This window comes from Rhinatrema bivittatum, chromosome 3, assembly GCF_901001135.1.
Source record: "Rhinatrema bivittatum chromosome 3, aRhiBiv1.1, whole genome shotgun sequence".
In the NCBI taxonomy this organism is placed as follows: domain Eukaryota; kingdom Metazoa; phylum Chordata; class Amphibia; order Gymnophiona; family Rhinatrematidae; genus Rhinatrema; species Rhinatrema bivittatum.
In genome coordinates this window covers 342343132-342367625 of record NC_042617.1, presented here as the reverse complement: position 1 = coordinate 342367625, position 24494 = coordinate 342343132, and the positions used below count along the sequence as shown (strand labels likewise).

General features: G+C 45.6%; 1 protein-coding gene across 2 annotated transcripts in view; it reads right to left on the bottom strand.

The window, feature by feature from the left end:
* Positions 1–24494, bottom strand: part of FAXC (failed axon connections homolog, metaxin like GST domain containing) — an 83891-nt gene that overhangs the window by 47677 nt on the left and 11720 nt on the right. For both annotated transcript variants that reach the window (XM_029595385.1, XM_029595387.1), the window contains exon 2: positions 3512–3647. In XM_029595385.1, coding sequence (XP_029451245.1) covers positions 3512–3647 — 136 coding nt within the window. The remainder of the gene's footprint in view (positions 1–3511; positions 3648–24494) is intronic.

The following is a 24494-nucleotide window of genomic DNA, read 5'->3' as shown; positions in this document are numbered from 1 at the left end:
ATTAGTTTTAAAAAACCTGCAAAAGTTGGAATTAAAAAATTGTCCTGTCTATACTAATTTGAATAGAGAACAAAAGGCAGCATTAACTCAGTTACAAAGAGACAGGACAATTATAATAAAGCCAGCAGATAAGGGGGGTGCAACGGTCCTTATGGACAAAGAAATGTATACGATGGAAGTATATAGGCAATTGAGTGACATTAATTTTTACCACCCATTAAATGAGGATCCAACTGAGGGGATTCAGATAGAACTGTTTTCTCTTATACAGGGAGCATTAAAAAATAAGGTTATCAATAAGAAATTGGGTGATTATTTATTTGAGGAACATCTGACTTGTCCAATATTCTATACTGTCCCTAAGGTGCATAAAAATTTGCTATCACCACCGGGAAGACCGATAGTTTCGGGTATGGGTTCATTATTTGAACCCATATCTAAATATATGGATTCACTGTTACAGCCGGCCATACGTGGTATAAAATCGTATATTAAAGATTCTGTGGACTTTATCAATAATATATCAGTTAGATGATATAGAAAATGATTGGTGGCTGGTAACAGCAGATATATCAGCGCTTTATACAAACATACCCCAGGATTCAGCAGTAAGGATTATGTGATAGACTAGAGGAAATGGAGATGTCCACAATGAGAAAAGATTTGCTATTGAAGTTATCAACAATTATCCTTAAAAAAAGTTTTTTTCAATTTGAAAATAACTTTTTTCATCAAATTAAAGGCATACCGATGGGGTCTTCAATGGCCCCATCGGTGGCCTGCTTATATGTAGCGGCATTTGAAGAGTCTTACATCTATCAATCTTGTTTTTGGAATGAAATAGTCATTTGGAAGCGATTCATCGATGACGTCTTCTTTATTTTTAAAGGGACGTCTCAGAGGTTAAATGCATTAAAAGATTGGATTAATTCAAAGGATGTTAATCTACAGTTTGAGTTTAAAGAGGATAAAGATAGCGTGTCTTTTTTGGACATGAAAGTCTATAAGGAATCGATGAGATTGTGTACCACAATTTATAGAAAACAGACAGATAGGAACACAACCTTAGAATTTTCAAGTTTCCATCCTAAACGGTTAAAAGAAAACATACCTATAGGACAATTTTTGTGATTGAGACGTTTGTGTACAACAGTAGATGAGTATAGAGAGAGATCTCATGAGATGACAGTAAGGTTTTTAGAACGTGGGTATACGAAAAAGGTTATCAAGAGAGCGTTTAAAAGAGCGTTATACACTAACAGAGATAATTTATTGATAACTAAAACAAAAGAGCCTTTAACAAGAGTGGTGTGTACGCTCCCCTTTTCTCATTTGGGTTTCAATATCAAATCCATTGTGAATCAGTGTTGGTCAGTAGTGCAGGATGAGGGGGTATTTCGAGAATTACCTATTTTTGCATTTCGCAAGAACAGATCTTTAAGGGACATATTAACCTCTTCGGCATTGCCCATTCAGAGTGATGTTCAAGATAATAGAGGACAGTTTGTATGTGAAGGTTGTATAGTATGTCCATATGCACAACAAGTACAATATGTCCATGTTCCATCCACAGGTGAAATATATTACTTGCCTAAACATTTTAATTGTAAATCTGCTCAGGTAATATATATGATTACTTGTTCCTGTGGTTTATTCTATATTGGGCAGACAAAAAGAACCATCAAAGTTAGAATTTTGGAGCATATGAGTAATATCAGAATTAAAAAAGAAAAATCCCCATTAGTTAATCATTGGGTGAGGAAGGGACACAAGGTGGAAGATATGAGATTTTGTGTGCTTTATCAATTGTCACTACAAAGAGGAGGAAATGTCTCAAGGATCTTAACCCAAAAGGAGCAGCGTTTTATATATAGATGGGGAACAGTAGAACCAGGGGGATTAAATCATGAAATAGAATGGAGTATTTTCTTTAAATTGGTCTACATATGTATGAAGGGATAGCGTTGTCATTGTCATTAAAATAAGCTGGAAAGTTAACGCTATGGGTACGCTTAAAAAAAGCAGCTTCATCGCGATATTTGCAGTGGGATTCGGTGTGGTGATGTAATCACGTAGGTATGTTTAAAAATGAGTGATGGTAGGAAGGGATTTGTGCGCAATCGCGGCGTTGTTCCGTTGAGTAGAGATGTTTGATTCATGATGGCGTCTATGAGATATAGTAAGTAATTCTTGGTTTGAAATTTGTGGAAAAGTATAGTAAAATTGAGATTGGTGGTGGTGTTTTAATTTTTGCCATATTTTACAGAGAGAGCTTTGGCGAAATGAGAAATAACTTTGGATTCAAAGAATGTGTGAATATGAACAGCTTGTGAAAAATATAAGCAGCATGTAGGATTGAATGACAAAGTTTGTCAGGTTGGTAAAGTTGATGGAACAATATAAAATAATGGTTATTGTTCATGCAGCATATAAATTTTGCTTTGCATTTGGATTTATACACAGGAAGAGAGTTGGTATTAATGAAAATATACAGTCATTTAAGCAATGATGAAAATGGAGTAAATTGAGTAAGGATCGGCACATAGGTGAGTGGGATAACAATGACTAGGGAGAGATTTGGTGTAAGTTATTTAAATTGGATTAAGAGATTTAATGTGTGGAGTATATGTTAATATATGTGAGATTTGTGTTTTAACTTAAGGTTTCCTAATACATTGTGAATTGGAAATGAATTTGAAGTGGGAGTTTTGGAATTAAGAAGATGTTACATGAAAATTGTTGAAAATAAATCCCCTGAAGAAACCAACGGGTGAAACAGGAGCTTTCTGTCGGGACATAATTTATAAAATCTAGGGATATTGCTTACAAATTTTAATAAAATTAAACAAAAAATAGCAATTTAAAGGCAGCTTTAAGGGAATTAGTTTACTAGGGAATCTTTGTTAAATGAAATGTATACATTGTATCAATCAATTTACTAAGGAATCTTTGTTAAATGAAATATATACATTGTAATCAGGGATTGTTGCAATATTTGTGTAATTTGGGAGTTAAAATGTAACTTTGTTGTATTTTAACATTGTATGTTTAGATGAGTGAATGAGAGTGGTATGAATGGTTTTTGATGTAATAGGTATGCTTTATGTATTTTAAAAAAAGTGTTTAGAAATAAAAATTGAGTTATTTAATTATATACACGGGTATATGGTTTTGTGTATCACTAGTGATAATACCTGTGGTAGACCCATAATTATCTTAATTTATATCTGAAACAGAGAAACTCATCTCCATTGAGTTTCTCCACTAAGGGACAATTTCGGGTGGGACATCAAGAGGAGAACCTAAGGGAAGCCAACACGAGCATCAGTTGGCTTGAAAAGGCAGCCCAAATATGCACTATTGAGCGTGACTGACAGAATGACCAACACAGAGACGGCGCAAATCATATATGGAAAGATATCGACCTTGAACGAGATAAATGTTTCCATCTAATATTTAGCATTCAGCTTTGCAACAAACAAACAACAATTCTAGGGGTAAAAGAGCTTACCTGGTAGGGCAAATCAGCCATCCTCAAGTAGGTCTCCATTTTCAGACAGAATGGAGACAGACTAGGAACGCCATTATTGGGTCTTGAAAACTGATGTAATATGATAGCATCTTTTGAATTCACTTCTTCCTCTTTCCTGTCACAAAACCAAAGAATATTATACTGCAAGTGTGCAAGTCTCGGCATTAAAAGGGCAGGCTACACTGCAGGGCCGGAAGAGCTTTCAAGTCACCCTCAGGGCCAGGAGCAAAGAAAGCGCGAGCCAGAGAGCCCGGCTAGGCTAGAGAGATCCGAGGCAACCGAAATCCACTTAAACAAGACTTAGTGCTCCAAAAGAGAAAACTGAACCTGACTAACCCCAGGAGGAGACTGGTTAAACCTCTGCTTTAAAATATTTCCCCCTGCTCCCTGGCTGTATTTAACAGTCTAAATTCACATTTAGTTGAGCAAAAAAGAGGGGCGGCTCAAAGGGATATTCATGGGAAGGGCCTAGCCAACTAACGTTGATGCTTACTGCTAACCGGCTAAGTTTAGGCAGGCAACCCCGTTCGCACAAAGAGCTGGTCTACATCTAGCCAGTGGCATTTTGAATGGCTAGTGTTATGTAGCACCCCCTCAAGTATTATGCTGCCAAGGGAGAGGGGCTGCACAAGAAGAATAACCCCCATCTGCACCTTTGGGTATGATTATCAGAGTGGGGGTTGCGGGTTACGTTAGCATCTCTGGGATAAATGATCCAAATGCCCCGACCCATCTCTGTGGTTCTCACCCCCCCTCTGGGAACAGTGTACAGCACAAAAATCACCACTTTACTGTAAACATTAACTTCTTTTACTGTTAACAGGTACACAGAACACTGCAGAAATGATAAAGCAAACGAAGTGAAAATAATTAGTAATAGCACGCATCCATAAGCATATAAATCACAATTTGGCCAAATATTGTTCTGGTACATTAATCAACCTGCCCAGTAAACCAGGGCTATGAGCAACTTGAATTTTCAGTAGCAGCCTGAGGATTCTCCTGTTCAGACTGCCCTCTGGCAAACCTTATGGTTACCCAAGATCTTAAGGGTAAATGTCATACCAGTGCACAAAATAAATGTTATACGGTTACTCTCATTAGTCCCCAGTCCAAGGAGTGTACACCCCCCCCAAAAAAAGGAAAATCCCAAGAACGTTGGGCAAGAGTATCAGTAAGAAAGTGGTTGTTATATCCTATTCAATGCAGGCTGTATAAGTTGAGAATGTATTGGCACTCTCTGGAAACTCCAGTCTTATACAGGCTCCAAAACAGAGGAAACAAACTGGTTCCCTGCCCTGATGCAGGGATTTAGAAAGTCTGGGCCGGCCTCTACTTGGTAGCAAACAGAAGGGGTTTATCTTGCAGCTCACTGATGCAACTGTCTGGGGCCCAGAACGAATGTCTGTACTGCTGTTGAGCAAATTAGGATTACTTAGCTGCACTTTATCCTGCAGGAGGGGGACATCAGCTCTCAGATCCTAGACTCTCCTTCTACTGTGCTCTGTATCCTGGTAGCCATGGGCGAAGGGCAAGGAGGGATCCTAGCCCAAGCACAGCTGTCTCCTTCCTTTCCCTGCTGCTCTCTCTCCCCGATCTCACACACAGCCTCCTGCCTTTGTTAGCTAGCTTCGCACTGATTGGTCTCATGTTCTCCCCATTGGCTCATTGTAGTAACTGAACCCCCCTGTGCCTCTTGTAATCCAATACTGCTGCTTTTTGCAACAGCACAAGCCTCATGCTGGATCTAAAATGAAACAGTTTTATTATGACATCATCTCTGCTCCACAGGGAAAAAAAACAGTGCCCAGTTGTACCCTTGCTGCAATTCTGAGATACAGTTGTCACCAGTCCAGTTATTCTCTGTTGTCCTTTTATTTTTCTTGTCCCTGGGTTATACCATACCTCTCTGTCCAGGTAAGGTCTGGGGGGCAGGGACCGAAATCAGGCAGTCCGCCCACAGTTAGTATGGATGCGCCTTTGTTTTGAATCGGCATTAAAAACGTTGGAGGCATTTTGTTTTTTATTTCGTGTCACTTCAAAAACAAACAACAACAAAAAAATGCCACATAGTTTTGCTTCATTTTGGTTTTGGGGTTTTTTTTTTACTTAGCATGCACCAAAACAAATAGTATGCAACAGAAACAAATTAAACAAACAGGGGAAAAAAACCCTAAATGAAACAAATAATGAAATATCCCTAAGATTTAGGGAATTTTCAGCCAAAAATTTAGTGGGTTACACTTAGCTGAAAATTCTCCTAAAGGATAACTGGCTAAAATTTTACTGAGTAATCGTATCCATTGAGAAGATCTTTGAAAACTGACCCCAGTTTAACACGTGTTTATAATGTAACTGTTTTAAATAGTTAATTTTGTTTCAGGTTTCTTTTTCCAAGTTTGCCAGCCTTACTATTAGGGATCCAAGGACATTGGCTTGCAACCAACCCTGAAATGAGTACTAAACAACACAGGCTGTCCTTAGGCTGCGATTCACCTCTTCCCTCACAGCACTGATAAAGGATCCACCTCTCCCCACACTGTCAGGCCAATGCTGGCTGCAGCGCACGGTTTATCCCACGATCGGATGAGTGTCCGTATCCCCCAGTGCAAAACGGGGGATGGCGCATCCAATCGTGCGCATAGGTATCAGCGCTCATCTCTCTGAGAGAGTCCCAGCCACCCTGCTTCTAACACTGACAGTTCCTGTCTCTAGATAACGCAATAAACTAATAATGCAGCACTTAAAGTCAGCACACTTACAGTTCAAGACTGCCTGTCTTAGTTCTCAGGTTCCTCAGGTTCCCTCTTGGACTGTTCTAGGCACGCGCGCTCCCCAGCGGGTCCTCTCCTCCCACTGGCTGCCTACCCCTGCTATGCCTTTATTCCCACCACCGGGGAGCGATAGGGCAGGACTGCGGGAGCAGGCAGCTCTGCTCTGTGCCTGCGCCACCGTTAGCAGGGAGCCTGAAATCAGCAGAGCAGCAGCGGTGGCCGCTAAGCGATGGGAGCACAGGTGCTCCCGCACCAGGTTTACAGTATTGCCGGCTATTTAGGCCATTACACAGTTTTCCCGGTTAGACACAAGAAAGGTGGGAAGTGGGAGAGAAGTAAGAGGACATGTGATAAGCACAGAGGATCTCTGGTGGTCTACAGGGAAGCGATAGGAGAAATTACGACCTAGTGAAACATTTTAGTATTTACAGCGCCAAACTAGACTGCTTCAGCAATACGTGCTGGGGCTGCCACAATAAATGGCAAAGTGGAATGAAATGAATTCCCCTACATGACACACACTCCACAAGTCCATCTCGACACCCATGTATATAATGTTATTCCTGTAAATATGGTTTGTCTTGTAATTTATGTTATGTTTTCATGATGCATATCAATATAACCTGTAAATCGTTTAATGTTACCCTTTCTTGTTATCCATATGTTCCTTGTTTCACTATAAAGCAATTGTTGCTGAATTTCGTTTAATGTGAACCGATGAGATGTTCCCATTGTTCATCGGCATATAAAAAACTATAAATAAATAAATAACATTTTAAGCATCCCAATTAAAGACCATTGTGCCCAATGCCAAGATTTAGTGAAAATCGGACTGGCGATTCTTGAGATGTGATGCATTGAACTTGACTCCCATGCATTTCTTATAGTCAGATTTTCAACTTTCCCCCCCCCCCCCCCCCCCCCCCCCCCCCCCCCCCCCCCCCGTGCACCCTCAAAAGACTCGCCAACTTTGAAAGGCTATAAAAGTTATATGTTCCCCCAGGGGTCTACCTGCGCACAAAATGTGGTTCAGCTCAGTCTAGTAATATGGTAAATATCAGCAGAAAAAGATCCAAGTGGTCAAACCAGTCTGGACAGCAAGTTGGTTTTTTTTTAGGGTGGTAGCTGCCGCTCCATGCAGGTTACCCCATGCCTTCTGTTAAGGGTAGTAACAACCACTCCATGCAGGTTACCCCATGTTTCTGTTAAGGGTAGTAACTGTTGATTCGTGCAGGTTGCCCCCATGCCGTCTATTAAGGTTAGTAACTGTTGCATTCAACGGATCTCAGGTCCATCCTGCAGCCTGCCATTCTTACCTATAGACAACATTCTGACATGCTGATCTCTGATGCCGCGGCCAGTCTCCCTGGCAAGGACATGGCTGCCTGGCACGGAGCAAATAGGTCCATGCTGCCAATGCCAGCAACACTGCAGAAGCTCTCCTAGAGGTGCGCGCACCCAACTTGCTGGAATTTAAAGGACCTGCAGTGGGAACTTTCCCACAGCACCCCTTGATGACATCATGGACGAGGACTATTTAAGGCAACTTCTCCTGCCTCTCCTTGCCTGGGCAACTGTTGCGAGTGCGGAGGCACGGTTGCCTGCTCAAGGGAGATTGTGAGCCCTTGGGCCATGGCGCGGCTCAGGGAGGGGACCCAAGACACACCATGGGAGGTGAGTGTTCAGGCACGGGCGGAGTAGGAACAAAGCTGGACCAGAAACAAGGCAAGGAACGTCAGGAACTGGAACAAGGCAGGCTCAGCCCTCCACTGGACCTAAATGCACCAGTGAGACCTAGCAACGCAATGCTGGTCTGAGGAGTAGCCCTCCGGCCACTCAGTAGACCTTCCGGACCCGCCTCTTGGGAACAACGAGTGCGTGAGGCCAGACAGAGGCTGAGAGCAGGAAGAGGATGAGACATGAAACTTGGAAGACTCGGATGAAGACTCAGGAAACTTGGAAGACTCAGATGAAGACTCAGGATACTTGGAAGTCTCAGGCAAGGATTCAGAATTCAGGCATTAGTACTGGGTGAGTACTGTATCACAGCGTGCTCTACATAGCCGCCCATGGCTGGCCGCGGACTACGCCGGAGGCAAAGCAGACTCCAGGCGAAGCAATGGAACTTGGAACTGGAAACATGTCGAAGATTCAGGAGAGGCCTGCACCGAGAGTCTTGGGCATGGACAGAAGCAGGCACAAGGTACTCCGAAGATCGAGACAGGATTCAAGACTCAGTATTCAAGACTCGTAACTCGGATTTCAGGAACAGATCTCTGCTTTAAAAACAAGGGCCTTCTGGAGACTTGCGCTGCGGACATGAAGACAGGCCTTGTGCCACGAAGCACCCTACACAGCCCCTATGGGCTGGTCATGGACCACGACAGTGGCACGCAAGGAAAGGTGGACAAGCAAGGAACCTGGAAGCAGGACAAGAGGCGGAGACGAGGACATCAGGACCAGAACTGGAACACGGGACATCGGGAACTTCAGGAATGCGGAACATAGAACATCAGGAACTTCTGGACACGGAACATCAGGACTTCTGGACAAGGAACAGACAACAAAGGAGCTCCAACAAGGAACAAGACCAGGAACATCAGATGAAGGAGACCAGGAACATCAAGAACAAGGAACACGGAACCATCTGGACAGGAGCAGACCATGGAAGACCTTGACCAAAGAGGAACATGGACGACAATGGAACCGATTCGAAGGCCCCGAAGAAGTGAAGCTGAGCCCTTTTATAGGGCTGGAAGAGGAAGTAGACTGATGATGACATCCGGTGGGGCCACAGGCGTTTCTTGCCTCTGGCCCTTTAAATAACATGAAGAGGCGTGCACCTGCACTTAGAGGGCCCACGGGAAGATCATCGGTGACGGCAGCGTCCCAGCCGCAAAGGAGCAAGGCCAGAGGTGGCTTCTTGCCACAAAGGCAAGAAACGGCAGCGGCGTCCTGCCGCAGGATGGAAGGATCCCAGCGGCGGCTTCCCCGCTGTGAAGGTGGAGTCAGCGGCGGCTGCTCCCTGCCACTTGGAAGGAGGTGTCGGGCGGTGGCTCCAGGGCCTCAAAGGTGCAAGGCCGGAGGCGGCTTCCTGCCGCAAAGGTGAGGTGTCCCAGCGGCGGCACTGGTGGCGTTGGGCCGGGGAGCAGGGCATCCAGCACAGCACAGCCTTGGGCAGTGGTGAGTAGAGGGCCTGCTTGCGGGATGGGCTCCATGAGCAGGATCGTAACAGCAATAGGTCGCCTCTTTGGAGTAGTTCTTCACCCGTCTGCTCCTGGTTCCTGCTGTGTTCCTGTTCTTCTATGTCTTCATCCCGAGTCCTTGTCATCGTGGTAAGTCCTCCTCGTCTGCTTCCCAGGGTTCCTCCTTGTTCCTGTGGCTCCTCATCCTCCATTATTCCTTGTCTCCTCAGTCTGGACTTCTGGCTTTTGACCCTGGCTTGGACTTGACACTGCTTGACCTCCACCTACCTCCGACCTCCGCCTGCTTATTGTTAACTAATCTCTGCCTGGCCTGACCATCTGTCTGGACCTTGTCCCTGAGTGTATTCTGCCCGCCTCTGACCACAGCCTGAACTTGACTGATTGTCCGCCCCCTGCCCAGACTGCTGCCTGACCCAGCTTCACTTTCTCTTACTGTGCTGGCCGGCATCATCTTCTACGCAACAGATCTTCACCTCCACAGAGGTCCGCATCTAAGTCCAGCTGCTCCTGGCACCTAAGGGGAACGAGGGCTGGTATTGGTGAAGCTCCTGTTGGGCCTCTGCTTCAGCCAGCTCTGCCTGCTGACAGTGAGGACTTGCAGGGCTCCTCCTTGCAGGTTGTGCCAACTTCCCCTCAGCCCAAGGATCCACTTTTGCAACAGATTGCCAAGGTCATGGACCCGGTGGATGCCTCGGGCCTCCTGGTCATTCCAGGTCTAGCACAGAAGATTCTGCAGCAGCAACAGTTCTTGGAGCTCATGGTGGCATCAATGAAGCAGCTTAGCACCCACATGGATGCAGCAGCAGGTCCGCTGGCAATCTCCTTCCCTGTCTGCAACTGCTACCCCTCCTGCACTACCTGCGTCACCCAGGCTGCGGCTACCGGCTCTGCCTCGATACGCTCTTACTGCCAGCCCGCACCAGGCACGCTGATCTCCAATGCTGCAGCTGCCTGAAGCGGAGTGGTAGCCCACGTTGCCAAAGCCAGGAATGCCTCCGTAGCTCTCCTAGGCATGTGCGAGCCCGACTTGCCGGCATTTAAAAGGTCCATGGTGGGAACTCTCCCATGGCGCCCCCTTGATGACATCATGGACTGGGACTATTTAAGGCCACCTCTCCTGCCTCTCCTTGCCTCAGCAATAGGTCACCTCTTCAGTGTAGTTCTTTGTCTCAGCGTTCTTCATCCAGCGTCTGAGTTGTGATTCTACTTGCGGGGCTAACCACAAGCAGTCTCTCACCTTTTCCTTCCTGCTATGCTGCCGCTCCCCGACATGGCCAGGAGGCCGCCCTTGAGCCTACCTTCGTGGCAAGAATGCCGCCAGCACTCTGTTATTTCTTCTGCCTGCCTCTAGGCGCGTGGCCACGCCTCCTTACTAGATTTAAAGGGCCCATGGCCAGATATGCCCCGGGCCCCACCTGATGACGTCATTCTGGGCATCTCCTGTTCCAGCCCTATAAAAGGGCTTCACCTTCACTCCTGCCTTTGCCTTACATCGGAGTTCTTCACTCCTGGAAGTCTCTTCTCCCAGTGCTCTGTCAGGTCTTCGTTTCTTCATTGGAGCTCCATGTCTTGTTTTGATTCCTGAGTCTTCGTTGCTTGTCCTGATGTTCTGTGATCCTGGCCTGATGTCCGTGATCCAGTCTTCATGTTCCTGTTGTTCCGTGATCCAGTCCTGATGTTCCATGATGATCCTGTCTTGATGTTCTGAGCCCTTGGTTCCTCGTCGCCATCTTTCCTGGTGTGCCATGTCATGGCACAGGCATGCTTTCTCATCTGCAGCACAAGTCTCTGGAGGGTCATCCTGCCTGAAGCCAAGTCTCATCTTGGTCCTCCCTCTTGAATCTTGTTCCAGCCCTTGGATTCCCTTGTGGCTGCTCCATCCATGCCTCTGTTTAAACCTGCTCTGTTCCAGCTTGGTCCGTGACCAGCCATGGGTGGCTGTGTAGGGCGCATCTCGGTGCAGGCTTCTTCTGAATCTTCACCATGTTCCAGCTTCAACTTCCACGTATCCATCTGGAGTCTGCCTCACATCAAGCATAGTCCGTGACCAGTCCCGTGGGTGGGCTGTGTAAGGAGTGCCGCGCCGCAGCCTCAATCTAGTATTTGACTTTGATCCTGAACCTTGATCCTGAACTTCTTCATTCCAAGTCCTTGTCTGAGTCTTCCTAGTGCTCAGAGTTCCAAGTTCCTCATCTGAGTCTCCACGTTTCAAGTTCCTTGTCTGAGTTTCCACCTTCCAAGTTCTTCGTTTGAGCCTTCCATATTCCAAGGCCTTCGTCTGCCCATGTCCTCCATCCGGCCTGCCACTTATTGCTGTTACCCAGTGGCAGGTCCGAAAGGGCTTGGAATGGTTGGAGGACCATTCAAAGACCACCATTGCGTTGTTGGTCTTCCTGAAAGTGTGCAGGTCCGGTGGAGAGTTCGAACCTTCAGTTTCCACCCATGTTTGGACACATCTCGCCTGCCTCGGTACCGCCTTGGAGTCCTCTGAGATTGTGCCATGGCCCAAGGACACACATTCCCCTTAAATGGGACCACTCTTAGCACTCCCTAAAAGTCTGTTCCTGGTTCCTGCTGTGTTCCTGTTCTTCTGTGTCTTCAACCACTTCCCAGTGTTCCTCCTTGTTCCTGTGGCTCCTCAGTTTGGACTTCTGGCTTTTGATCTTGGCTTGGACTTGACACTGCTTGACCTCCACCTGCCTCTGACCTCCACCTGGTCTGATCCTCTGCCTGGACCTTGTCCCTGAGTGTACGCTGCCCGCCTCTGGCCACAGCTTACACCTGACTCTGATTGCCTGCCACATGCCCAGACCGCTGCCTGACCCGACTCCGTTTTCTCTTACTGTGCTGGTCCACATTATCTTCTATGCAATGGACCTTCACCTCCACAGAGGCCCACGCTTAAGTCTAGCCAACCTCGGCACCCAAGGGCTCAACTTAAGGAGAACGAGGGCTGATATTGATGAAGCTCCTGTTGGGCCTCTGCTTCAACCAGCTCCACCTGCTGATGGAGGGGACCTACAGGGCTCCTCCTTGCAAGTTGCACCAACTCCCCTTCGGTCCAAGGGTCAACTTCTGCAACAGTAACTGACACTGTATGCAGGTTACCACCATGCCTTCTGTTACTAAAGCTAACTGCTACTCTGCTAACTGCTACTCTGCAGTTTACCCCATTTCTTCATTTGCATCCTTTAGCAACTAGGGATCCTCTGTGTTTATCTCTCACCCTTTTGAATTCCTTTACTATTAAGAACAATCATAAGAACATAAGATTGCCATACTGGGTCAGAGCAAAGGTCCATCAAGCACAGAATCCTGTTTCCAATAGTGGCCAATTCAGGTCACAAATACCTGGTAGGATCCCAAAAGATAGATAAATACCATGCTAATAATCCTAGGATAAAAAGTGGATTTCTGCAACTCCATCTTAATAATAGTTTATGGACTTTTCCTCCAGGAACTTGTACAAACTTTTTTTAAAGGCAGCTACACTAACAGATTTCAGCACATCCTCTGGCAATGAATTCCAGAGCTCAATTATGCACTGAGTAAAAAAATATTTTCTCTTATTAATTTGAAATATACAAGTTAGTAACTTCATTGTGTGTTTCCTGGTCTTTGTACTTTTTGAAAGAGTAAATAACTAATTCAAGTTTACTCATTCTATTCCACTTATAGATTCTATATAATTATTTTAACTTTTCCTTTGTTAATTAACCTTTTTCAAAGTATTTGGTAATCCCTTGTTAACTATTTCCTTGTTAAAAAATGTTCAATGTATTAGACTTAGGAAACCTATTTTCCTTGATTTATTGTAAACCGGTATGATTTGTATTTGATACAAGAATGTTGGTATATAAAAATTAAAAATAAATAAATAAATATCTCCCCTAAGTCATCTCTTCTCCAAGCTGAGAGTCCTAAGCTCTTTAGCCTTTCCTCAAAGGGGAATCATTCCATCCACTTTACCATTTTAGTCACCCTTCTCTGTACATTTTCTAATTCTGCTATATCTTTTTTGAGATGTGGTGAGCAGAATAGCACACAGTACTCAAGATGAGGTCAGACCATGGAGCGATACAGAGGCATTATGACATCCACCATTTTATTTGCCTTTCCCTTCCTAATAATCCCTAGCATTCTGGGAGGAGCTGGTGAGAGTCACCTCTCGGGAAAGAGGGAAAAGCTGCAGGACTGCGACGGGGCTATTGCCGTGCCCAGGAGGTCATGGGAACATTCCTGCAGGCTACGTGACCCCAGTGACGTCATCTTTGGAATCCGGAGGGACTGCGGCAGGAAAACAGGAGGAGTTGGTGAGAGTCACCTCTCGGGAGAGAGGGAAAAGCCACGGGACTGCGACGGGGCTATTGCCGTGCCCAGGAGGTCGTGGGAACATCCCTGCAGACTACGTGACCCCAGTGACGTCATCTTTGGGGCCCGGACTGCCCAATAAATCTGGAGGGACTGCGGCAGGAAAACCAGAGGAGTTGGTGAGAGTCACCTCTCGGAAGAGAGGGAAAAGTCGCGGGACTGCAATGGAGCTATTGTCGTGCCCAGGAGGTCGTGGGAACATCCTTGCAGGCTACGTGACCCCAGTGAAGTCATCTTTGGGGCCCAGACTGCCCGATAAATCTGGAGGGACTGCGGCATGCAGCCGCTGGCGCACAGCCGAAGCCGCGTGCCAAAGGAGCGCGTCCCATCTAAACGTTTTCTGGTTTTCTTTATACACCCATTTATGGGTAGGAAAAGAAAATCTAATCCGTTTACCTCATCGCTGGGTGTTACTACGGTTAAAGGACCTATGGACCTCCATGTGGAGCGTAGGGTAAGCTATTTCTCCAGGAATATTCCTGAAATTTCATTTTCCTCAGGATCCCTTGAAAGTCCAGGCTCTGTGCAGATACCCCAACCACAGATGGCATTATTAGATGTAACTTCCCAAACTACTCCACAAAATTTAGAGGGAATGTTGCCTTTAATTAATTTGCCTGGAAATATGGTTGCTGAGGCGGCGCAGATTGAACCTGTTTCTCAGGTTTCATCAGAACTCCCCCAAGATATCAATTTAAATTTAGAAAGTCTTGACCCTCAAAAAGTTACCTTAGGGGATGTTTGGAAGGTTTTATTGATTATGCAAAAATTTCTCATAAATTCTACTGCTCAGTTTAATAATGTTACTCTAGAAATTAAAAATGTTTTGGGTAAGCATGAACTGCTCTTGAATCAGTTAGATGAATCTTCTAAGATGGTAAATATGCAATTATCAGTGCTACAGACATCAAATACTGCTTTTATAAAGGATAGTTTAACAATTCATAGAAAATTGGAAAATATTGAAAATGAGAACAGAATGAAAAATCTTAGATTGCTGAATTTTCCCGTATCTAAACTTTTGTCTGCTACTGAATTATTTAAAAAATATGTTTCAGAAATACTTTCTATTACCTCAATAGAGAAAAAGAATATTTCTAAAATATACTGTATTCCTAAAACGAAGATTAGGTCTCAAAATGAACTGGAAGAGATGGATATAATACAAAGAGATTCACCAAATTTGACGTCTTTCCTGGAGGCTCAATAGATGACATACCGGAAAGAGCGACCCTTTTGGTCTCCTTTTGCAGCGAAAGGGACAAAAACCTGACACTACAGAAATACTTTAAAAATAAAGACTTCATATTTTGTGGCCAAAGGATTCAAATCTTTCCAGATGTCTCTCATAACACTCAGATTAGAAGGAAACAATTTCTAATACTGAAACCAAGAGTATTATCCATTGGTGCTAGTTTCCTTCTCAGATTTCCCTGTAAATGTTCAGTGATATATCAGAAGAATAAATTTATTTTCCAAGATCTGGTTCATCTTGAGACCTTTTTGACAGATAAAGAATCTAGTTGAGGTATCGGTTTTGCACAAAAAAAAAAGTAATACTCTCAATTAATTTGTCATTACAAATAATGTTTGGTTTTTCTTTTTTTCCTATATTATTCTCCCAAATATGGGGACTTCATTTTTATGTGTACTTATAAATGTGATAACTTGTGCTGATGGCAGTTTACTTTGTATACAGAAAAATTTATTTTATTTTTGAAAATGTATAATTTGTGTAAAATGAATAAAATATAAATAAATAAATAAAATATCCCTAGCATTCTATTTCCTTTCTTGGCTGCTTCTGGACTCTGAGAAGCAGATTTCAACATATTATCAACAATGACACCTAGATCCTTTTCCTGAGTGGTGACTCCTAACGTGCAACCTTGCATTGTGTAGCTATAATTTGGGTTACGCTTCTTTTAGTGCATCACTTTGCACTTGTCCACATTAAATTTCATTTGCCACTTTCATGCTCAGTCTCTCAGTTTTGCAAGATCCTCTTGCAATTGTTACGCCTGTCGGACGCAGATGGCTGCGACCATTGATGCTCACCTCTTTCTTTGCTGCCTTATCACCTATGGGGAGAATGGTGGCCTCCGCCAGCTACAGCTGACCTTCCTGGCATTCCCAGGACAGCGTGGGTGCTGCCGACCTCCATCTTGCCTTCGGGATCACAAAGGCGCGCGCGTGTGCGCACACAGGTCAGTCTTAAACACATCGTGGCAGGAACCTCGGGGGCGTCCCCTCCGGATGACGCATTCACCCTGCTGTACTTAAGCTTACTGGCCCTGCCTACTGACGAGTTAACAAAGTGTTCCCTCGTTGCTGAATCCGCTTCGTCCTTCAGACTTCCTGTTCCAGCTGATGCTCTTTTGGCATTAGACGCTCTGGGCACCCGCTCCTCGGGGGCCTTTCCTCGTCTCTGGCTATCCGCTCCTCGGAGGGCCTTCTGCCTTAGACTGCTGTCTGTTCCTGTTCCCAGGACCTCCTCTGGAACTACCACTCTGTGAGAACCCTGACTCCATGGACTACTTCTACTACCAGCCCCATTGTGGGACCTCTCTGGTGTACCCCGCAATTCGGGCCAGTACCAGATCATCTCTTGTAAGGAACTGCTCCTGCGGTAGTGGCCTGCGCTGCAGGCCACTACTGCATCATCGCTACAGGACCCTCGTTGTGTTCCCGTACCTCGGGTCACTACCATACCATCCTGAAGTGAGGGATCCCTCGGTGTACCCTACACTACAGGCCACTACTGCATCACCACTACAGAGAGACTTCATCGGTGTACCCCACTTCACGGGCCAATACCGGATCTCACCCATTACATAACACATGACACCACGAGCTGGGAGACTCAGTGTTTGTACAGCAATGCCCTTGGCCAGTGCAAGGATATTAGGTGCCATAGGAAAACATTACAGCCTTGCACCCTTCACTCCATCACACCCTCCTCACACACAATAAAAAATTATGTATTTATAATAACAGATTTTACATGAAAAAGAACATTCAAAGCACAGTCTTCTGAGGTAAAAATATCACTTACAATATGTATATTATATTTACATGCATTGCTGAGGTGGCAACCAGAAAACCCTGCAAAAAAGCAAGAGACATTTGGAACTTATATGGTATTAGGCCTACTAAAATGCATCCTGGGCATGGGCATGACCCCAGAGAGCCACTCAAGCAGCAACAGCCCTACCTATGAAAGATAATATAAATATTTCACCAGGCCTAAAATAGTAATAAATCCCCTATTAAGAAAACAGAACAATCCAAACGGCTATAGATCCTTACATAGAAACTACACAGTAACAGAATAACCCACTTCAGTCATACATGCAAAACACAGAGACACCCTCAAATACAAAATAAAGAGACCAACAATATAAATTAAAATGTATAGACAAAAACTGAACTGGAAACCACAACCAGTCAAATTCTGTATGCACTGCAACAATGTTAAAAAACAGAAATATTACCAATCCTCATAAAACAAAATTAGTAAAATCATACCAATAAAAAGAATAATTCAAAACAATTAATGAATAGAATAACATTCAATAATGAAAAACTCATATAAAAATCTTCCAAATATCAATTTCAAAAAAGAAACATCAAATAACACTGAATAATTAAAATAAGGATTTTAAAAATTCCCCATTAACCATACCTTGGAACATTTGATTTCCAGATGCGCTGAAATTGTCATGGATTAGCAGGCAGAGAGTAACTGAGCTAGTGGTGCACACACATTCTTTCTCTCTCTCCCCCACATAAATACACACATGCTGGCTCTCAATCTCCCACATACAAGCACACATGCTCTCTCTCACTCTCTCACACACATCTCTCACTGTCCCACACACATGCTCTCACTGTCCCACAAACAAGCACACATGCTCACTCTCACTCTCCCACACACAAACACACATGCTCTCTCTCATTCCCCACATACATATACACATGTTCTCTCTCATTCTCCAACACATATGCACGTATGCTCTCACTCACTTTCCCACACACAAGCACATATGCTCTCTCTCACTCTCCCACATACCTGCTCTCACTCTCCCACACACATGTACACATGCTCTCAATCACAAGCTCACATGCTCTCTCTCATACTCCCACACAAGCAGACATGATCTCTCACTCTCCCACACACAAGCACACAAGCTCTCTCACTCTCCCACATACCTGCTCTCACTCTCCCACACACATGTACACATGCTCTCAATCACAAGCTCACATGCTCTCTCTCATACTCCCACACAAGCAGACATGATCTCTCACTCTCCCACACACAAGCACACAAGCTCTCTCTCTCTCCCACATACATGCTCACTCTCCCTCAAACATGTTCTCTCTGGCTGCAGTGATTCTGGCGAGAAGCACCCGGAGAGCTTTGTTTCTTCACTTCCTGGTTCCTGGTTCCTGGCAGCCACCCCGACGTCAGCGGGAGGGGCCGAGAGACGCTACAAGAACAGCGTCTCGAATAGGCGCGCCACCGTCGCCGGCGCGCCACCAAAGCCGCGCACACCTAAGGGGTGCACGGCTTTGTGCGGCTTAGTTCGGCGTTGAGAGGCTTGGAGGGGAAGGACTGCCAGAATCTCTGCCGTCACGGAGGCAAGTAAATAATTAACATTGTAGCAAAAAGCGAACTTCCTGAAAGTAACTGTTGATATAAGATGCCGCCAAAACGGAAGGGGAGAGTAAGGGTGTTTCCTTCCCTGCCTCCCCCTTCACCGATACAACAGGAAATTGTTCGTGTTTTGTCAATACCTCCATCTACCCCAGTGGTCAAGGATACCGCTGGCTCAGGTACCTTGGGAGGAGTATCAGAGTCCATGGAGGAGGCATCACTGAGTCCGAATCTGGATAGACCACCTTTGTGTAGGGCACAAGAGGGTCTTAAAATGGATACACCTGAGGAACTCAATATAGTTGAGCATCAGCCCCCCACAGATAATATCATAGGAGGGGCTGGAAATGAGACACAAGATCGAGTCTCAGCTGGTGATTCCATTGCGACCCCTGAACGCCCCACTGTGGTAACTATGGATTTGTTATGGGATATTATGAATAAAATGTCCTTGGATATAAAAGGGTTAGACAGAAAAATAGATACAATGACAGGGAAAGGGCAGCAGGATATCAGAGAAATCCGAGATGTCGTGAAAAAATCAGAGGAAAGGATAGCTTTATTAGAGGATAGGGAGAAAAAGAATTTAGAATTCCAAAGCTTGGTAGTTAAAGATAGAGACTCATTATCCCGAAGAATAGAAATCTTTGAAAACAACAGTAAACGTTTAAATCTTCGTCTTCTCAACTTCCCTCGGGTAGTTGGGCAGACATTGATGGAAACGTTGAAGAGATTTCTTTTAGAAGTAATGAGCTTGCCAGAAAATGATATACCTGTTATCACCCATTGCTATTTTCTTCCCAAAAAAAATCCAAACTTAATAACTGAGGAAATGCCTTTTCAAGGCAACCTCACAAACTTTTTAGAAAGTACTAATAATATGATAATAGATAGAGGTACATTAGTGGCAATTTTTCTTAATTTAAGTGATCTTAACAAGGTTATGAAACAATATTTTGCCAAGTATCCTATCATGTTTCATGAAAGTTTGGTAAGGATTTTCCCTGACCTATCAATTACTACTCAGGCAAGAAGAAGAGAATTTCTGTTATATAGACAAGAATTAATAGGGATGGGTTTCACTTTTACCCTGCGATACCCGTGTAAATGTGTGATTAAGAAACACCTAGATGTATACATTTTTTTTGTCCCCGAACATCTAAAGGCATTTGTAGAACAAAAGAGATTAGAAGTAATATCCGTACAACCTAATGGTGAAATATAAAATTGATGGAGGAATACAATGTTAAATTTCAGATAATGTTACTTTTATATCTCCCAATTATTTTCAGTATGTCTCTGTTTTCAGATAATGATTGAAATATTTCTGTATGATTATATCATAATTAGACTATAAATATCAGTGAAATATTGATCTGTAAAGAAAATGATTCTATGATATAGTTTAATAAGTATGTTTTATTACATGTCTAATATATGGAAAATCAATAAATATATAATTGAAAAAAAAAAAAAACATGTTCTCTCTCCCACACACAAGCACACGTGCTCTCTCTGACTCTCCCACATACATACACAAATACTGTCTCTCACTCTCCAACACACAAGCACACATGTTATCCCTCACTCTCTCACACACATGCTCTGACTGTCTAACATACATGCTCCCACACTCTCCCATACACAAACACACATGCTCTCTCTCAATCTCCCACACACATGCACTCACTCTCCCACACACACATGCACACATGCTCTCTCAGTCCCACACACACACACACGCACACATGCTTTCTCTCACTCATCCACGTACAAGCTCTCATAATCCCACATACATCCACATGTGCTCTCTCACACAAAAGCACACATGCTCTCAGTCTCCCACACACAAGCACACATACGCTCACTCTCCCACACACATGCCCTCACTCTCCCACACACAAGCACACATGCTCTCTCTCATTCTCTCATACATATGCACTCACTCTCCCACACACAAGCACACATGCTCTCATTCTTCCACACCCAAGCACACATGCTCTCTCACTGTCCCACACACATGCTCTCTCACTGTCCCACACTCATGTTCTCTCACTCTCTCACACACAAGCACACATGCTCTCTCACTCTCCCACACACATGCACTCACTCTTCCACACACATGCTATCTCTCCCACATACATGCTCCCTCCCTCTCCCACGCAAGCACACATGCTCTCTCGCACTCTCCCACACACATGCTCTCACTCTCCCACACACAAGCATACATGCTCTCTCACTCTCCCACACACATGCTCTCACTTTCCCACACACATTCTCTCTCTCTCCCACACACACAAGCACACATGCTCTCTTACTCTCCCACACACATGCTCTCTCTCTCCCACACAGAAGCACACATGCTCTCTCTCTATTTTTCACACACAAGCATGCAAGCCTTCTCTCACTCTTCCATACACATGCACACATGCTCTCTCACTCTCCCACACACATGCACTCACGCTTTCACACACATGCTCTCACTCTCCCACACACAAGCACACATGCTCTCTCTCCCACATACATGCTACTTCACTCTCCCACACAAGCACACATGCTTTCTCTCACTCTCCCACACACATGCTTTCACTCTCCCACAGACAAGCATACATGCTCTCTCACTCTCCTATACACATGCTCTCACTTTCTCACACACATTCTCTCTCACTCTCCCACACACACAAGCACACATGATCTCGCTCACTCTCCCACACACATTCTCTCTCACTCTCCCACACATAAGCACACATGCTCTCTCTCACTCTCCCACACACATGCTCTCACTCTCCCACACACACATGCACACATGCTCTCACTCTCCGACATACATGCTCACTCTCCCACACACATGCTCTCTCACTCTCCCACACACAAGCACACATGCTCTCACTCTTCCACACCCAAGCACACATGCTCTCACTCTCCCACACACATGCTCTCTCACTCTCCCACACAGATGCTCTCTCCCACACACATGTTCTCATTCTCCCACACACAAGCACACATGCTCTTCTCACTCTCCCACACACATGCTCTCACTCTCCCACACACATGCTATCTCACTCTCCCACACACAAGCACACATGCTCTCTGTCTCCCACACATATGCTCTCTCACTCTCCCACACACAAGCACACATGCTCTTCTCACTTTCCCACACACATGCTATCTCACTCTCCCACACACAAGAACACATGCTCTCTCTCACTCTCCCACACACATGTCCTCACTCTCCTGCAAACATGCTCTCTCTCATCTTTCCACACACAAGCACACATGCTTTCTCTCACTCTTCCATACACATGCTCTCACTCTTACCCATACATCCACACATGCTCTCTCTCCCATACACATGCTCGCTCAATCTCCCACACATAAGCACAGTTGCTAACTCTCACTCTCCCATACACATGCTCACTCTCCCACAAACATGCTCTCACTCTCCCACCCACAAGCACACATGCTCTCTCTCTCCCACACACATGCTCTTACTCACCCACACACAAGCACACATGCTCTCTCACTTTTCCACACTCAAGCACACATGCTTTCTCTCACTCTTCCATGCACATGCTCTCACTCTCCCACTCACAAGCATGCTCTCTCACTCTCTTGCACACAAGCACACATGCTCGCTCTCACTCCCCACACACATGTTCTTACTCTCCCACACACAAGCACACATGCTTTCTCTCACTCTTCCATATACATGTTCTCACTCTCCCACATACATCCACACATGCTCTCTCACACACAAGAACACATGCTCTCACACTCTCCCACACACAAGCACACATGCTCTCACTCTCCCACACACTTGCTCCCCTCCACCCTCAAACACACATGCTCTCTCACTCTCTTCCTCCTTGACTTAGCAGACAGCAGCAGTCTCCTTCTGCCCCCATGGCCAAGGGAATAACCTCCAGTCACGGCACATTGGATTACTTCCGGCAGGGTGCACTTCTCCTCCTCCGAAGAAGCATGGCCCCATTGAAATTGACGGCATTGTAAGCACTGTTTTAGTAAGTAGAAAAGCAATGTGGCCCCACCAGAATCAGCAGCATTGCCAGTGGGGCCACGCTGCTTTCCACTTACTAAGGCTGCACCAACCACGCTGTCAATTTTGACGGGGTTGCATTGCTTTTTCTTTTGCTGAGGACCTGCCTGCTGCACTGCTTGCCTTGGTGTCTTTTGGTAGCAGCACCTATGGCCATGGCCATATTGGACATAGGCACACTACGACTCTTCACAAAGATATTGAACAGAACCGGTCCCAGAACTGAGCCCTGAGGCACTCCACTTATGACTCTGCTCTCCTCAGAGTAGGTTCCATTTACCACTACTCGCTGTCATCTGTCCATCAACCAATTTGTAATCCATTCCACCACTTTGGGATCCACTCCCAGGCTTTTCATTTTGTTCCTGAGCCTCCTAGGTGGGACTGTATCAAAAGCTTTTGCTTAAATCCAGGCGAGTCATGTCAAGTGCTTGTCTTTGATCTAATTCTCTAATTTCCCAACCAGAAAATCAATCAGATTTATTTGACATGACCTTCCTTTTGTAAAATCATGTTGCCTCCAATTTAGCAATCCATTGTATTGCAGTTAGTTCACTATTCTTTTCTTCAGCAGAGCCTCCATTCATTTTCCTACCACCAACATAAGGCTAACAGGCCTGTAGTTCTGTTACACGTGCCGCCCGCGGAAGCCTCGCGGTGCGTCCCTCTCACTCCTCTACATAAGCTTCGGGCTCCAGCTCCTCTTCGCTGGTGGCGATGGGCTGCCAGTCTCAACCTCGGACTTCCGCCAGCACCTTCTGCCCTGCTCCGCTTCCTGGGACCTCCAGCCAGGATGCCTCCATCTGTCGAGCCTCTTTCTGGGGTTCGCAGAGAAACGTCATCAGCAGCACTGTGCCCCTCCCTAGGCGCGCGCGCACACCAGTGAAACCTTTGAAGGGCCCACGGCGGGAACCTGGCTGCAGACCCGGATGTTGACGTCAGTTCCCTCAACATATAAAAGCTCAGGCAACGCTCCTCAGCGTTGCCTTTGCAACAGATCACCTTGGTCTCCTGTTCCGGTTTCAGAGTTCTAGTTGCCTTGCGCTGGTTTTGTTCCTGTGATTCCTGGTTCCCATTCCTTGTGTTCGTCGCGTCTGTCTACTGGATTGACTACCTGGCTCTGACCACTGCTATGCCTGACTTCGCCTGCCTTCTCCAAGCCTGACCTCTGCTATGCCTGATCTCGCCTGCCTTCTCCATGCCTTGACCTCTGCTACGTCTGACGATGCATGCCTTCTCCGTGCCTTGACCATTGCTATGTCTGACCACGCCTGTCTTCTCCATGCCTTGACCACTGCTACGTCCGACATTGCCTGCCTTCTCTGTGTCTTGAACATTGCTGTCCGACCACACCTGCCTTCTCCGTGCCTTGACCATTGCTACAACTGACCATGCCTGCCTTCTCCGTGCCTTGATCATTGCTACATACGACTTCACTTCAGACATTCTTGAGTCCAAGTGCCGCCAGCTTCCATTCAAGCTTGACAGTGATGCCTCTGTCCCTAACCTCTGGACACGGACTATTAAGGCTTCGGCCTTCCTTTGCTCAGGCACCTTTCAGTTCCTTCTTGTCCCTTGGTGCTTGAGTTCCTGTTCCACATCCCTTCTAGGGTAGGACCATGCCACCTGCTGGCTGCTGTCTCTGGGTTGAACCATCTCCTACCTGTACTCAACTTTGAGGCCCGCCTAAGTCCTGCCAGCTCCGGCACCGGAAGGCTCAAGCCGAGGGTAATGTGGGCTGGTATAGGTGAAGCTCCAATGGCCTCCAGCTTCAGCCCACTCCACCTGCTGATGGTGGGAACCCGTAGGCCCTCGCCTATGGGTTGCGTCAACCCCACCTCAGCCTAAGGATCCACCTCCTATGCAACAGTTCTCAGCCTCCTATTTGCTTCCACTT